This window comes from Lytechinus pictus, chromosome 14, assembly GCF_037042905.1.
Source record: "Lytechinus pictus isolate F3 Inbred chromosome 14, Lp3.0, whole genome shotgun sequence".
Classification (NCBI taxonomy): domain Eukaryota; kingdom Metazoa; phylum Echinodermata; class Echinoidea; order Temnopleuroida; family Toxopneustidae; genus Lytechinus; species Lytechinus pictus.
The window spans coordinates 10,883,831-10,902,441 of record NC_087258.1 but is presented as its reverse complement, the minus strand read 5'-3'; the positions used below and the strand labels follow the sequence as shown (position 1 = coordinate 10,902,441).

General features: G+C 37.1%; 1 protein-coding gene across 1 annotated transcript; it reads left to right on the top strand.

Annotated features, from left to right (window-relative positions):
• Positions 1 to 1,595: 1,595 nt before the first annotated feature.
• On the top strand, positions 1,596 to 17,372 carry LOC129275888 (cytochrome P450 2U1-like). The gene is made up of 4 exons (XM_064109197.1): positions 1,596 to 4,366; positions 11,612 to 12,264; positions 13,458 to 13,794; positions 15,872 to 17,372. Exons 1-4 carry the CDS (start codon positions 3,994 to 3,996, stop codon positions 16,063 to 16,065), a joined length of 1,557 nt encoding a protein of 518 aa, XP_063965267.1. The 5' UTR covers positions 1,596 to 3,993; the 3' UTR covers positions 16,066 to 17,372.
• The last annotated feature ends 1,239 nt before the right edge of the window (positions 17,373 to 18,611 follow it).

The following is an 18,611-nucleotide window of genomic DNA, read 5'->3' as shown; positions in this document are numbered from 1 at the left end:
CCTGATGAAGGCCCTACTGGCCGAAAGCTCGCAATAAAAGAAATACTTGAAAGCTACGTCTAGCGTTAATGCTTGATTTATTTACGCCTATATATATATATAAATAAACTGACGAAAAATTTACGATTTTTGTATTTAGCTGAAAAGTATCAAATTTCCCCCAAAAGACGTCGACGACGCCATTCATTGAAAAAAAAACATATTGACGTTGCCTATACAAGGCCACCTTATTCCATAATTGCAGTTCAATTTAATTCAATTCAATTCTTTATTTCATTTCCATTCAAAACATAATACAAAGTAATATGAAGTAATACAAATCAAGTATAATTTTACAGACGAGCATTCTTACTTCGTAAAACAAAAAAAACAGTATAATATTACGTACGTAACGTGCCCTATCTTGAAAAAAAGATCCTTTTACGTTTTTTTGTTTGGTCACGCATGGTATTCACACGTCAATGGAAGTGGCCCCCGGGCCTCGGTCCTTTTAAAGGGGTTTTTGCCCCTTTCTACCCTTTCATTATTTAGCGTGCAAATGATGATGCACCTGATAGGATGAATAGTTGTACCTTTTTGGCCATTGTGAACAGATTATGAAATTGCAATTTGAAATGGATAAGACAGTGTGAATTATTCAGAATAAGTAAGAGTTTCTTCATAAGATATTTGAATCTAATTAGGTCAAGGACATTCGCAATTCAAAAATTCATGTCCACTGAAAAAGTTTTTTTTATATTTAAAGTGAATATCTTTTTTTTTAATGTGATTCTTTATTTCTCTCTCTCCCATTCTTATCTTTCTATACACTCTCAAGAAAAGAAGTGTTGGGTAACATAATATGAATTTACTAAACCTCTCCATCATCATGCCAATTTATATATATACATATATAAACTGACAAAAAAATTACGATTTTGTATTTCAAAGTCATGTAGTTTTATACAATATTTTTTTTCCACTTTTGTCAATATGTTGATGCATACGCTTACATCCTTTCTATTTTCGTGTTACTAACGATGTATAGACGTTGTAGCATGTAGGTTACACGGGCCTAATTACAACTGACAGGCTAAAAATATTCATTCGAGCCAACCCCATTCTCAATTTCTAAATTTTGATTTTGCTGATTGACAAAAATGAATGAATATGACTGACAATCTAACATTGATTCTAGGGAGGGTAACTACTGAACTTCCTTTTCCCAATTGGGAAGATATATTACCACTTTGGAACTATTTTTTACTGGCGGAAGAATTGGGGCCATTTTACTGTCTCAAGTGAAAAATTTGATTCTGTCAGGTGTAGTCTTCATAAATGCCGATTTCTTTTTAAAATGAGCAGGTCGATGTGCCCTTTTCTGGTCGGATATATTATATCAGGCATAATATCCTATCCACGTACTGCAGGGTGCATTCAACCCCCGAATTTCATGAATTTTATGATTTTTTAAAGTGCCACTTTAACACACGAGTCTATGTGAATTGGTTTAGGCCCGTGATACCTGTACCTTATCTTTCCTCCATCTTTTCCTTGTTCATCTTTAGTGGATCTGACTAGCGAGGATGCCCAGAGGATGCAGAGTGATTGATTGATTGATTGATTGATTGATTTTATTTGTCAGGTAACTATTAACAAGTACAAGAAAATATGAACAGAAGTGTATACCTTGACAGGATTACCCATGAAAGCCGAGATGGCTTATTTCCAATGGGGTCCTTACATCAGTAATTGAAGACAATGTACATCTATGAAAAAACACCTATAGAAATCTACAAACTACATCAATTAAGTCTAGACCACTAAATTAACACGATGAATTGTAAAACTTAATATATAAAAATACAAAAACAAATAAGTTTGTCATGAAAAACATTTACGCAGCCAACAAAATATGATTAAAATAATTGTAAAACAGGTTGAGTTAACGATCATTATTTCTAAGTTACATATGAAAATTATACTAATAATCAGTTTTTAAGTAGCGCTAAATGCATCGTAACTAATACAAGATTCATGAATCGTAAAACCTAAGATATGAAAAGGTACGAATAAGTTAGACATCAAACTTTCACGCAAACAACAAAAGATGATAAACAATGTAAAACAAGTTGATTAAATAAATCATAACTAAATAGATTATATATAAGACTACACGATACACATGAAATTAGAAAGAATATTTAACATTACAGAGTGGAGACATTTTTTAAGTGTTGTTTCAATACTCTTTTAAATTGTGTAAAAGTCTTGACCGATTTAACATGATTAGGGAGGGAATTCCCAAAATGTATACCTTTATAATAAAATGTGTTGCCAATTTGACCTTTTCTCATAGGTACCACAAAGTTAAACAGGCTATTTCTTGTTTCATGCCCGTGAATATTAGATGACCGTGTTAAATTTTTTGATATGTAATGAGTACAGCGGACGTTTAACGGATGAAAACAGACATAGAACGTTTGATGTTCGGATATGTCGCGTATATATCGTACACTGCGGAAAGTTCATCCGTTCTGAAAGTTTTGTGCAGCTCAAAACTTTTTGCGCGGATAAAATCACAGTGGATGGATGCTCGAAGGATAGAGCTTATGAAACACGTATGCAATGGGTACAAAACAGATGCATAGCCTATTCCAACGGATGGCAATATTTTTTTTCCCGTTTATATCCGCTTTGCATCCGCAAGTGCATCTGTGGGACCCGGCCTTTACGGGATGCAGAGAATATGTAAAACGGAAAATAATCTTGGCATCCATTGCAAAACGTTAAGTGTCCGTTGTGTACTCTTTGCATACGAGCATCCGTCCTCTTTGATTTCAATGTTCGCCCATTTTGTCCATTGTCTGGAGCAGATGAAAACGGATGGAACCACCCCCAAATTTTGCTTGTCCGCTGTATCCGTTATGAATACGCTTTGTGTCGGTTGGCCAGTGGGACCAGGCCTTAAGTGACAGATAAAACCTGTAGAGGGCCTACTATTATAGATTTGTGTCACAAGTGGCCTCCATAGTTAGGCCACAACTTTAAACCAGGGTTCAGAATATGTGTCCGTGTATTTTACGTCCCATGTTCATTTCATTTCATTTTATTTATTTTATTTCAACACGGTAAACGAACTTCAGCCAATGGCTGTTTTTCTGAACGTCCGTGCATACATATTAAAATCACATTACATGTATATACAATTAAGATACATAATACAATATAAATATACAATTAAAATATCATCAATATTACAAAGAAAAACAAACACACAGAACAAACATGTTTACATCACTCTGGCGTCCAATCTAAATATGTTGAAACTTTTTAAACCTTGCCCTTTAGACTTCCCTTTGTGTTGTTTTGTTGACTGTGTTTCTACTAACATAACATGAGCAGAGATATACCAAGTTCAGAGACCTGCTATACATGCAGTATGTGTGAGATAATTTTCCGTGAGTTGGCGGCAGATCCTAAGAATTGTGTATAAATGTCTATTTAAGCTTTGATACATGCGTGAGACTTGGCCCGCATGTCTGCATGAGGATTCTGTGCACAAAACAGTAGTATGGCTAATCGTGAATCTTTCAGTTCTGTTAAGTAATACGCAGTCACACCAACGAAGCCCACTCCAAAACGACCGATTTAATGTCATCGGAAATAAAGTTTTATTTTGTTTGATCCGCATCCGTTACATTCGCCGTTGTGACTGAGACAGGGTCTTTGGCTCCCCGGTATGCCCGAGCTATCAATCCCTTTCTAATAAAGCGCTGATTATCAGATGTCTTTGTCCTTTGGTCATTGTCGTTATCTTCTCAACCGAACAAGCTTGGATATAATATACCTTCCTCATAAACATGTAGTTACAGCGTTCCATTTTAGAATCGAAATGGATGAAAAGAACCGAACGAATACAGGGATAGCCTATAGCCGTACTACCAATAGCAATAGCTACCTTGCTGTACCTTGAGTTTCTCCTGAAATGCAAGGCTAAATCCAATCAAAGGCATGCACAATCTATTCTCAATATATTGCACTCTATCTACGGAAACGGTCGTCATTTTTGTTATTTCTTCTGTGATCGCTTCGTTCCTTATTGCGAAGTGTACTTCGGGGAAACGCATCAGACGACCTCCCGGTCCGTGGGCATGGCCGGTTGTAGGGAATCTTCCATCGATACTCCTCGGAGGGCAGCCGCACCAAGCTCTCGCTCGATTCGCTGAGAAATATGGACAGATTATGAGTATAAGTCTAGGACCTGGTCCCAATGTTGTTGTGCTGACTAGTCTGGCTGTTGTGAAGGAACTGCTGGTGAAACACGCCGACTGCACCTCTGACAGAAGGATACCGCCCCTGCTGGGTCTGGCATTTTCGACGAAAGGTGAGGATTGGTTTAAAGCTGGGTGTAAAAATCTGCATCCGAAAATCCTGGGTCGTTTAGTTATACCACCTAAGACATTGACGATTTTTTATAATGACAGTTTACTTAGCAACATTTCTTATTAGCCAATCAGAAGCAAGGATTCATTGTACAGATACTATGACACGTTGACAATACAATGATACGTTGACAGAATGCTTAATGTTTAATTTCTAAATCTACAATTCCAGCCATATCTCCCGACTTCCTCACGCGTGTAGACATGTTGGTGTTATATGCACATATTAAGAACTGTACTACTACTACTACTATTATTATCATTATTATCATTATTATTATTATTATCATCGTGTACAAAACTAGGTATGAGTAGACCTTAAAGTGTTTAAAAAGATTCAGTCATTTCTCTATCTGATTGGTAAAACTATAAAAGTCCAAAAGTAATAATATTGTAATGATATATAATGTATTGCACCACCTCATGTCCTTGATCAACTACCGACTACACAAATCTAACTCATTATGCAACATTATGTGCAGTGCATAATCTGGTAGAATAGGCCCGCTTGAAAAATTTCAGAATAACTCACTACTTAATACATTTATACCACGACAATCGTGTAACCAAGAAGGAAAACAAGCTATTTTCTTAAAATATTTCGTTTTCTCTATACAAACATAATCGTAAGATTATGTAATATCTCTATTATGAAAAGTTAACACCAAAGGTAAGCCCTATATTTTAAGACTAGCAACTTATAACACACAGTCACATAAAGATCACATACTGTGTTGCTGGTCAACCCCCCCCCCCCTCCATGACAATTTTCTGTACGCTTTATACAGTTGAGGCAAGAAGTTTATATACTCCCAGGAAATTCAAAGAAAAGTTGACACTTGCCAAACATCATAAAATTGACTGTATCTTATAAGATATCTATCATGACGAATTCAATATCAAACAAATGAGTATGTCATGCCCCTTCATCACATTGCCTGTCATCAGGAGCTGAAAAATATTTAGGTGTCATTTTTCCCCCTAAAATCTTCATATTTTAGACAAATCAAAAATAAAAACTTGACAAAATCATATAATATAATGTTTATGCTAGTTACTTCTCAACACAACATTTCAGATTACACTTTTTTGTTCAGTGGTGACATATCATGATAGAAAATGTAATATAAATCATAGATTTGACATTTATATATTTCTACGAAACGTTGTTTGAAAATATAATGACAAACATTAGAATACATTTGGCAAAAATATTGCTTATTTTTCTTCAAAGAAAATTCCCCTGAAATATACTTTCAATCCAACGGCATCCCAACCACATGAAAGAGCTTAATATGCTCTTTAATTTATCATGGTAGTATTTATATTTCTGAATATACATGTATAGTAAATTTTATGACGTTTAGCAAGCGAACAAATTTCACTGAAATCCATGGGTGTATGAAAACTTTTGGCCTCAACTGTATGTTGTACATTCTAAATTATCCCATACAAATAACAATTTTGAAATCAATGTTATATTCATCATACAAAAATAGTATTGGAAGTAAGTCATGTTTTACCCTAGTATATAGCCTACAAAATAACTTACCACAAATATAGTGTTCAACTGAAACAAATCCTAAGTTTGAAAATATGTTTTTGAAAAAATAATTTATGTCTGTGACTCAGTGACAAGAAGTAGATAGTTACAAGATGTCATATTTCATAAAGCCAACTAAGGTTACGAACAAGATGGGACAAGTTGGTATCATATCTCGTTGAGTAGAATTGAGGTTGACGCAAAAACGAGATGACAAATATTTCATGTTTTGTCAGAATTTGACGAGATATTTCATCTTATCATGTTATCTTTTTCGTCACCCTAAAGTCGAATTGACGAAATATTTCATCTTATCTTCCTGTCACTTTAATATCAACTTGACGAGATGTGACATCTTGTCATCTTATCTTCTTGTCACTCTAAAGTAGAATTGATGAGATATGATATCTTGTCATTTTATCTTCTCGTCACTCTAAAGTCGAATTGACGAGATATGATATATTGTCATCTTATCTTCTCGTCACCCTGAAGTCGAATTGACGAGATATGATATATTGTCATCTTATCTTCTCGTCACCCTGAAGTCGAATTGATGAGATATGATATATTGTCATCTTATCTTCTCGTCACCCTGAAGTCGAATTGACGAGATATGATATCTTGTCATCTTATCTTCTCGTCACCCTGAAGTCGAATTGACGAGATATGATATATTGTCATCTTATCTTCTCGTCACCCTGAAGTCGAATCGACGAGATATGATATCTTGTCATCTTATCTTCTCGTCACCCTGAAGTCGAATTGACGAGATATGATATCTTGTCATTTTATCTTCTCGTCACCCTAAAGTAGAATTTACGAGATATGATATCTTGTCATCTTATCTTCTCGTCACCCTAAAGTCGAATTGACGAGATATGATATCCTGTTATCTTATCTTCTCGTCACCCTAAAGTCGAATTGAAGAGATATGATATCTTGTCATCTTATCTTCTCGTCACCCTGAAGTCGAATTGACGAGATGTGATATCTTGTCATCTTATCTTCTCGTCATTCTAAAGTCGAATTGACGAGATATGATATATTCTTATCTTAACTTCTCGTCACCCTAAAGTCGAATTTACGAAATATGATATCTTGTCATCTTATTTTCTCGTTGCCCTAAAGTCGAATTTACGAGATATGATATCTTGTCACCTTATCTTCTCGTCACCCTAAAGTCGAATTGACGAGATATGATATCTTGTCATCAAATCTTCTCGTCACCCTGATGTCGAATTAACGAGATGTGATATCTTGTCATCTTATCTTCTCGTCATTCTAAAGTCGAATTGACGAGATATGATAGATTGTTATCTTATCTTCTCGTCACCCTAAAGTCGACCTGGCGTGATGACATCTTGTCATCTTATCTTCTCGTCACTCATAAGTCGACTTTACGTGATGACATCTTGTCACCTTATCTTCTCGTCACCCTAAAGTTGACTTGACGAGATATGATATCTTGTCATCTTATCTTCTCGTCACCCTGAAGTCGAATTTACGATATGACATCTTATCATATCGTCCTCTCGTCACCCTAAAGTCGAATTGAAGAGATATGATATCTTGTCATCTTATCTTCTCGTCACCCTGAAGTCGAATTGACGAGATATGATATATTGTCATCTTATCTTCTCGTCACCCTGAAGTCGAATTGACGAGATATGATATATTGTCATCTTATCTTCTCGTCACCCTGAAGTCGAATTGATGAGATATGATATATTGTCATCTTATCTTCTCGTCACCCTGAAGTCGAATTGACGAGATATGATATCTTGTCATCTTATCTTCTCGTCACCCTGAAGTCGAATTGACGAGATATGATATATTGTCATCTTATCTTCTCGTCACCCTGAAGTCGAATCGACGAGATATGATATCTTGTCATCTTATCTTCTCGTCACCCTGAAGTCGAATTGACGATATGACATCTTATCATATCGTCCTCTCGTCACACTAAAGTCTACATGACGAAATATGACATCTTGTCATCTTAACTTCTCGTCACTCTTAAGTCGAAATGACGAGATTTGACATCTTGTCATTTCATCTCCCCGCCCCCCTAATAAGTTGAATTGACGAGATATGATATCTTGTCATCTTATCTTCTCGTCACTCTAAAGTCAACTTGACGAGATGTGACATCTTGTCATCTTATCTTCTCGTCACTCTAAAGTCAACTTGACGTGATGACATCTTGTCATCTTATCTTCGCGTCACCCTAAAGTTGACTTGACGAGTTGTGACATCTTGTCATCTTATCTTCTCGTCACCCTGAAGTCGAATTGACGATATGACATGTTATCATATCGTCCTCTCGTCACACTAAAGTCTACATGACGAAATATAACATCCTGTCATCTTAACTTCTCGTCACTCTAAAGTCGAAATGACGAGATTTGACATCTTGTCATCTCATCTCCCCGTCCCCCTAATAAGTCGAATTGACAAGATATGACATCTTGTCATTTTATCTTCTCGTCACCCTGAAGTCGAATTGACGATATGACATCTTATCATATCGTCCTCTCGTCACACTAAAGTCTACATGACGAAATATGACATCTTGTCATCTTAACTTCTCGTCACTCTTAAGTCGAAATGACGAGATTTGACATCTTGTCCTTTCATCTCCCCGTCCCCCTAATAAGTTGAATTGACGAGATATGATATCTTGTCATCTTATCTTCTCGTCACTCTAAAGTCAACTTGACGAGATGTGACATCTTGTCATCTTATCTTCTCGTCACTCTAAAGTCGACTTGACGTGATGACATCTTGTCATCTTATCTTCGCGTCACCCTAAAGTTGACTTGACGAGTTGTGACATCTTGTCATCTTATCTTCTCGTCACCCTGAAGTCGAATTGACGATATGACATGTTATCATATCGTCCTCTCGTCACACTAAAGTCTACATGACGAAATATAACATCCTGTCATCTTAACTTCTCGTCACTCTAAAGTCGAAATGACGAGATTTGACATCTTGTCATCTCATCTCCCCGTCCCCCTAATAAGTCGAATTGACAAGATATGACATCTTGTCATCTTATCTTCTCGTCACCCTAAAGTCGAATTGAAGAGATATGATATCTTGTCATCTTATCTTCTCGTCACCCTGAAGTCGAATTGACGAGATGTGATATCTTGTCATCTTATCTTCTCGTCATTCTAAAGTCGAATTGACGAGATATGATATATTCTTATCTTAACTTCTCGTCACCCTAAAGTCGAATTTACGAGATTTGACATCTTGTCATCTCATCTCCCCGTCCCCCTAATAAGTCGAATTGACAAGATATGACATCTTGTCATCTTATCTTCTCGTCACCATAAAGTCGAATTGACGAGATATGATATCCTGTTATCTTATCTTCTCGTCACCCTAAAGTCGAATTTATGAGATATGATATCTTGTCACCTTATCTTCTCGTCACCCTAAAGTCGAATTGACGAGATATGATATCTTGTCATCAAATCTTCTCGTCACCCTGAAGTCGAATTGATGAGATGTGATATCTTGTCATCTTATCTTCTCGTCATTCTAAAGTTGAATTGACGAGATATGATAGATTGTTATCTTATCTTCTCGTCACCCTAAAGTCGACCTGACGTGATGACATCTTGTCATCTTATCTTCTCGTCACTCATAAGTCGACTTTACGTGATGACATCTTGTCACCTTATCTTCTCGTCACCCTAAAGTTGACTTGACGAGATATGATATCTTGTCATCTTATCTTCTCGTCACCCTGAAGTCGAATTTACGATATGACATCTTATCATATCGTCCTCTCGTCACACTAAAGTCTACATGAAGAAATATGACATCCTGTCATCTTAACTTCTCGTCACTCTAAAGTCGACTTGACGTGATGAAATCTTGTCACCTTATCTTCTCGTCACCCTAAAGTCAACTTGACGAGATGTGATATCTTATCATTTTATCTTCTCGTCACCCTGAAGTCGAATTGACGATATGACATCTTATCATATCGTCCTCTCGTCACACTAAAGTCTACATGACGAAATATGACATCTTGTCATTTCAGCTCCCCGTCCCCCTAATAAGTTGAATTGACGAGATATGATATCTTGTCATCTTATCTTCTCGTCACTCTAAAGTCAACTTGACGAGATGTGACATCTTGTCATCTTATCTTCTCGTCACTCTAAAGTCGACTTGATGTGATGACATCTTGTGATCTTATCTTCGCGTCACCCTAAAGTTGACTTGACGAGTTGTGACATCTTGTCATCTTATCTTCTCGTTACCCTGAAGTCGAATTGACGATATGACATGTTATCATATCGTCCTCTCGTCACACTAAAGTCTACATGACGAAATATAACATCCTGTCATCTTAACTTCTCGTCACTCTAAAGTCGAAATGACTAGATTTGACATCTTGTCATCTCATCCCCCCGTCCCCCTAATAAGTCGAATTGACGAGATATGACATCTAGTCATCTTATCTTCTCGTCACTCTAAAGTCAACTTGACGAGATGTGATATCTTGTCATCTTATCTTCTTGTCACCTTAAAGTCGAATTGAAGAGTTGTGATATCTTGTCACCTTATCTTCTCGTCATCCTAAAGTAAACTTGACGAGATGTGACATCTTGTCATCTTATCTTCTCGTCACCTTAAAGTCGAATTGACGAGATATGATATCTTGTCACCTTATCTTCTCGTCATCCTAAAGTAAACTTGACGAGATGTGACATCTTGTCATCTTATCTTCTCGTCACCTTAAAGTCGACTTGACGTGATGATATTTTGTCATCTTATCTTCTCGTCACTCTAAAGTCGACTTGACGTGATGACATCTTGTCATCTTATCTTCTCGTCACTCTAAAGTCGACTTGACGTGATGACATCTTGTCATCTTATCTTCGCGTCACCCTAAAGTTGACTTGACGAGTTGTGACATCTTGTCATCTTATCTTCTCGTCACCCTGAAGTGGACTTGACGATATGACAATTTATCATTTCGTCCTCTCGTCTACTAAAGTCTACTTAGGAAATACGAAATCTTGTCATCTTACCTGGTTACTCTAAAGTCGAATTGACGAGATGTGACATCTTGTCATCTTATCTTCTCGTCACCCTGAAGTCGAATTGACGAGGCATGGCATCTTGTATTATGCTCTCGTCGTCCTTAAGTTGACGTGAGGAGATATTTTATCTTGTTATGTCATCTTTCCGTAACTCTTGAGTCGAGTCGAAGAGTTATTCTTAAATCGACTTGAAGATATACGTATTATAGCCTGATATCTCATATTTTTGCCACCCACTCGACAGGATATTATATCTTTAAATGCAATCTTCCAGTCACCCTAAATAAGTCGAATTGACGAGATATGACACCTTGTCTTATCTTCTCGTCATCAAGTCGAATTGACGAGATATGATGTGACATCATGCCATTTCCTTCAGGACAAGCCTAGGCCAATATATTGTGCATATATTTTTTGCTATGATGCTGCACACCTGGAAGTAAATTTTGTCGTGTCCAAAAAGGCGGATTGAAATAAAAACGAGCGTCTAATTTTGAAACCAATTTTTACTATAAAATTTCAACTAACAGGCTTCGTGTGCTAATTTCGTTCGATCAATTTCTTTCATTTCAAAGGTAGCGTGATATGGGAAAATGGAGATAAATGGAAGTGCAGTCGACGGACGGCGCTTTCGGCATTTCGGAGAAGTACGAGCACGTCGTCAAATTTCGGCGCCACAGTAAGAAGTTCTTTGCAACATTTGCGTTCTTCTCTGCAACGCCTCGACGGTCACCGATGCAACCCTAGATCCGAAATCACCACGGCTATTGCCGAAATCATTTCCTCTATATGTTTCGGACATTGCGTCGACGTCCGATCAAATCCGGAGGTAATCGAAGTTATTCGAGCTCAGCATAATCTATCGAGCGGTCTGTCGGGAATATCACTCGGGCATATTTTCCCTCGTCTCTACCACACACCGCTGTACAACAAACTCCGTCAAGACATTGATCAGTACAAACGATTCATGAAAGAAGTTGTGAAAGACCACAAGCGAAATCAAGTTAGCAATGACGGGGAAAATGGAGATGGGATTCGTAAAAACAGTTTTGAGGATGTGACAGATCGCTACCTTCAACAGATGCAGCACGGTAGTATTGTAGCCGTGGAGGAAGAGGACATTTGGAGGGTGATGTTTGACCTAATGGGGGCTGGGACAGAGACTACTTCGGAAACACTTCTTTGGGGAATCCTATACCTCAGTCTTTACCCAGACGTCCAGAAACAGGTGACGAGTACATCTTATACTTCACATTCTCAAAAAGGTTGTATAAATAGTTCAAGCTATATAGGACTTGTACCCAATCCCTGCTAATATATTTCTCTTTTCATTAGGATTCCAGTTGGAACTAGTTTTAATCAGTTGAAATCAGTTGACATTTTCAGTTATCAAACACCCTGGGCTGGATCAGTCCGTACCTTGTTTGGTAGAGAATAAAATTCTTTATGATCGTTTTAAACCGCTAGAATCGGAACTGATATTTGGGTGAAGGGTTGGAGTCCCCACCATTGGAGGACAAAAACACGAATTGTTCATCGCAGGCATAGTATACTCACAAAATCAGATTAACCATGTTAACAGATCGTATCTCCAGTGAGGATAAATTATCACAAGATAATTTAAATCCCAAAAGAAATAATGTGTAAACAATATCATGTCAATGGCTTGTCAGTAACTTACAAACCCGGGGGGGCCACTTCCATTGACGAGTGGATACCATGCGCGACCACGGGGTCTTGAGAAGCACCCTAAACACGTATTTTCCATATTCTGAAAATGCACCCCTTAACAAGTATTGGCGTGTGAAACCCTACCCTTAACAGGTATTGGAAACAAATACTATTGGCAAGTATTCCCAGAACTGAGCCCCTAAACAAGTACAGCGATGTATTTTCCATATTCTGAAAATGCACCCCTTAACAAGTATTGGAAACAAAACGATACTCTTAGCAAGTATTCCCTGAAATGAACCCCTAAACAAGTACAGATATATTTTATTTTTATGTCACGCGTCCGTCGGTCGTCGGTTTTACCTTTAGACACCATTATTTTGGTTAAGTACGGCCCCATCTTCCACACCTTGCGCAAATCGGACTCTAAACACGTAGTGTTGGGGCAAAAAGGACATCCTTTATAAAACATTTTGATTTTGTTTCATCATCCCCGCACATTTGACCCTAAACACGTATATTTTTCTGGGCAAAATAGATACCATTTTTTCAATATTTTTGTGTTTTTGACACCCTTATCCCGTTACGTACGTAACGTGCCCTATCTTGAAAAAGACATCCTTTTTACGTGTTTTTTTGGTCGCGCATGGTATCCACTCGTCAATGTAAGTGGCCCCCCTGGGCTTACAAACCCTTGTTCTCGGAATCTCATCATTAATTAATTGTGTTAAAATTTAATATCTCTGATAGATTCATTCGGAGATTGACGAGATGACTCTAAAAGACTCCGATGACGTCATACATTACGACCAGCGCAAGTCTCTGCCGTACACGCAAGCCGCGATACTGGAAGTGCTCCGATGCGCGTGCGTCGCACCGCTCTCCTTACCGCGTGTAACAACAAGGGATCTCACCGTCATGGGATATTCCATTCCGAAAGGGGTGGAGATTTGGGTGAACGAGTGGGCTATCAACAGGGATAAAAACATCTGGAGTGATTCAAACGAATTCAATCCAGGAAGATTCTTGGACGACTCCGGTCGAATTGATCCGAAGAGAAAGGAGTCAATAATTGCTTTTGGAGAAGGTAGGTCATCTACATTTTAAAGGTGCGCGATCTCTAAATTCAGAGGGCGCTGTTTCTTTGGACACATACGTGCTGCGGTATTCCGTGGCCACCTACAGACCCTACCACTGACCTCTACCTATTCACACTTCAACGCTATGCGAAACGTACGCAAATGTCCATGTTCTAGGGATCGAATGCCCAAAATCTGACGATAATCGGCTTGCGTACTCTTCGGCTGCTGTTCGAAGATCTTGGCAAGTTGGTCCCGCCTCCACCTGCTGTGTGAAGTGACGTCAGCAGATGTTTGGGCCAATGCCGATGTAGCCAAAAGAGCACAGTGCAATGTGCAAACGTGATGTTGATTATGCAAATTACGTCGATGATCTTCGTAATGAAGATGGCGGCGAGTACAAAACCGTCCAACGGCGCCGGGGATCGTGCACTTTTAAGGGAATTACTATAAAGCAGGCCATTTCATGAAGATGTTCGTGAGTTAAGAGTGACACTAAGAACGACTGGTGATCCTATATCTTGCGGTAAATGATATTTACCATTAAATGTTCATTGGTGATTATTTAGCGCGTAAGAAAAGTTCACCAGTCATTCTTGAAGTCGCTCTTAAGTTACGAACAGCTTTATGAAATATTCCCCAGGAGGTACATATAGGCCTAAATTTCAGTGCGATTGGTGGAGCAGCGATATACCACTGCAGTTAGTCGCTATATACAGTGCGTATCAAAAAAAAAAGTTTACACTTTGAAAAAGCCCTGGTAATTAAAAAAAATGCAACATGTTGGTATTTTTTTCAGATATAATCTTAGGTTTGGGTCTCATCTATCCAATGAAAGTAAAAGTTTTGACAGAATGTTACACTTGAGTGAGCACTGTCCATTTTTGTAAAGCTCGCAGAAATCTGTTTGCGCAGAAATGCTTGTTTTCACGCTGTGTCAAGGGGAAAGGCCGAAATAAAACTTACCCTGCGTAACATTTCTCATACATTTCCCTTCCACTTTTAGTCAATTGAAATAAAACGGATACATTCAAGCATTTTGTAACAATTTTGCCACCAAAATTGAAATTTCAACACTTAGTAAGCAAAACCTTTACCCTTTTTGTGCCAGCTGGATCTGAGGACGACTGAATCTGAACAAAAGTTTATATCAGACATCTCCAGCATTTTTTCACAAAGTTTTTATCATTTAAAGTGGGTTTACATTTCATTTTTCATTTAATATTTGTTTTCCACACTTTTTCCAAGCTTGACATTGATTAACAAAATGAAAATAAAGCCTAAGCCATTTCATGTAAATCACAGCTCAGTGTAAAGCAAATATCATTATGATGGCCGCGGTGTGTGGGGAGTGGGGTGGGGCGCAATGCACTCTTTGTAGTGTTTTGGGCAAGGAAACAAGTTAAAAAGGGTAGAAGATATGTTTAAATCAATTTTACTAGTTAAATTCCACGTGTTCTTCATGATTAAGGTCTACTTTTATTCGCATAACTATTTCAAAGTTCTGCGCAAATCATTTTCACTAACTTTTCAAAAGTAAGTGGTGCTCACTCAAGCGGAAATATTTTTCGACAGTCATTGTCATTTGCTTAAATGGATCTGTACCAATGTTAAAATGTGGAAAAATCTTCAGGATATTACAAATATATAATTTTACAGGACTTTTTCTAAGTGTAAACTTTTTTTGATACGCAATGTATATATCGTGGAAGAGAGATGGTTTGAATCGTTCTGTTACCATTTGGTAAATTGCTGATAAATATATATGTTGTAGGAGTATATAGAGAGGCTGACGGGTAAACAAATCCGTTACATTTTAGTGGGCATTTATTATTCTATTTTCTGCTAGATCAGAATCTCTGTAATTTCTAATTCCAGCAGCGTAAGTCAAAATCCGATATAATTGTGTTGACAAGCATCTGAGAGTAATGTTTTTGATTTTCAAAATATGATTATGGTTATGAGAAATCCAATACCACTGTGCAGAAACAACATTTATATAATTTTTATATAACCGGTCGTGCGATAGGCGGAAGTATTATGAAAACATTCGCCTAGATTCATGTTTTCAAACTTTCATTACAGGGAGGCGTATGTGCCTTGGTCGATGCCTGGCTGAACACATGCTGTTTATGTTCTTCACGAATCTCCTGCGACGGTTTTCGTTTCGATTACCCGAAGATGGCCGAACCCGTCCGAACGTAAACCGAGGCAACTTTGGCCTCACGTACAGCCCACCGCTGTTCGATGTCATTATAACGCCAAGAGACATTGATTGAAACAGAAGAAAGATGTAAGAGTATCAACGAGGATGGCTCAACAAATTCTGTTGGATAATTATGTTATTATTGTAGATAAATTTTGAACAACGACAAGCCACCATGCCTCAACTGGATCAAAACAAATGCCGATAGATTTTTACAGTACGTGAATATCTGGGCCCACTCTTACAAAGAGTTGCGATTAATCCGATCAACCACAACTATGGACGGCCAGCTACATTAATATCTAAAATTCAAGTCTGCTAAAAATATTTACTAGATATGATGTATATTAATACATTCATCATTCTCTTGAAAATTCAGTGTGATTCTTTTTGTTTACTAAAGAGATTGTGCAAGTTTCTTGTAGAAAAAATTATGGTATAGATAGATTTCCATACAGTTGAGGTTGATTGGATCAATCGTAACTCTTTGTAAGCCGGGGCCCAGTTCAGTTTAACCAAGAACTGAAATCATAACTTCACACAAAACTCCAGACATATGAGATGTATCCAATATTTTGGTTTATTCTCAATAGAAAACAGTGAGAAGATAGTACTTTTACAGGTTCCCTCATAAACATGTAAGACACTTCGTAAGAATCTACATCTCTTATCGAGATTGTCTACCTTGAATAGCCTACTAATAAATAAGGGGCATTCCTAGCTGGACCTTTCAGCCGCCAGCGTGTGCCGAATTATGAATGGTCAGCCGTTTTTTTTTATCCTGTCCCGTATATTGATGTCAAGAATTGACTTTTGTTAACATATAAAACAAAGATTTCTTGATTTAACGAAGCTGAATTCTTTATATTTTGTGATAATGAAAGGCAATTCTTGACACCAAAAAATGTGATTAAATGAAGAAAAAAAAACAGCTCACCAGTCTACTTTGGTATACACTGGCTTAAAGGTCCAAGTGTAACGGCCCCTTTATGAAATGATGATAATTAATGAATACATGGTCTATTTCAGATGATTTATTCTGAGTACATATATATTTTTTTAGCTTGTATAGCTACTTACTTGTAGCCACAAGCTTTGTTGAAACAATATTAAAGTGGTCTGAATTGCAAGCCTATCACAGACTTAATACAGATAGTGTACTATGTGCCGTATATCATGGACTTCATATAGAAGAATAATTGTGTCTTTATGTGCCGTACCAAACCAGTCGTAACTCGTGGTAGGCTTGTCTTCAGACCCACTTGTTGGTGGAGGATCGATAATGGTTTGTGCTGGCAATACCCAGCAGACTACATGGGGTAGGGATAAAATTACATTACCTGTAAATTGGATAGAATATATCTTATTCATTATCACTATTATCATTAATTTGTTCAATTATTTATTTATTTTATTTTATATATTTTATTAATTCATTCATTTAATCTAATCGAATGTTGGGAGGGGGGATATTCAATTCTGACAAGATAGCTTGAATGAAAGCTGATTGAAAAAAAAAAATCTTTTTACAAGAATCAACTTTTAAAAAAATGGTCATGTATGCCTGCTGATGAATCCAATAAAATAATAAAAGTGATAGAAATATGAAGGCAAAATGGCAATATGTTCAGAACTGATGCCATCCCCTACAAATTTCAGCAGTCATAGAAGAAGACTGAAAATGTCTATTTTCTAAATATCATGTGGCTTTAGAAGTAGATGAGGTTGAACTTTAATCAAATAAATACATGATAAATACAAGTGGCTTAAATTAGGATATGACAGTGAATATTGACACATCCCTGCTCGATGGCGGGGGGGGGGGGGGGGTCACTCGAGGACTGACATGTTACCTATGCTTGTCCAAAAAAAGTTGAATAAGGGTCAGATTCCCAATCCAAGGTTTTCTTTGGTTCTAACCGCTGATTTAAACCATCATTTCTGTCAAACCATAATAAAGGAAGAATTAAGATGAAAAATTACATAATGCGGGTTTCTTTGCAGTTAACATGACAAGCAACTTTTTGATACTTCACAAATATTTTGGCGGTCAGAACAGAATAGCTCTCTGCTAAAAGTTGAATAAATCCATAGCAAAATGCAGAGTTTCTCTTTGGAAATGCAAATTATCAAAACTTACAAATTTGAATTATTTGAACACTCAACACGAGTAAATAAGTGTTATGCAGAATTCAGCATATATAAATATATATAAAGCTAATCTATCAAATAATACACCATTATTTGCTTGAAATCATATAATCTATTCTGAATCGTCTCAAAATTCAACATCTATATTTTTCATTTAGTGATTAGATCTGCTATACATTTATAATCGTCAATTTCAAACATGAATGGAATAATATCTTACTATGAATACATATTGACAAAATATAATTGACAGCATTTTTCACGGCATAGTTAAAAGTTAGTACTGACACATAATCATAGAAAACATTTTATACTCTATATAAACCATAGCAGTTAAGTGGCACATTTCAGTGGTTTTCTAAATTTCTACATAATATATTTGATTCAAAATCTTGATCTAAGCATAACTCAACTCACACGTCACCAGGGGCGGATCCAGGATTTTCCAAAAGGGGGGAGGGGCAAATT

Excerpts from the sequence above, each read along its gene's own strand:
- LOC129275888 (XM_064109197.1), top strand. The coding sequence starts at position 3,994 with ATGCACAATCTATTCTCAATATATTGCACTCTATCTACGGAAACGGTC. Across the intron at positions 4,367-11,611 it reads TCTGGCATTTTCGACGAAAG|GTAGCGTGATATGGGAAAAT; the intron begins GTGAGGATTGGT and ends TTCATTTCAAAG. Across the intron at positions 12,265-13,457 it reads ACCCAGACGTCCAGAAACAG|ATTCATTCGGAGATTGACGA; the intron begins GTGACGAGTACA and ends TATCTCTGATAG.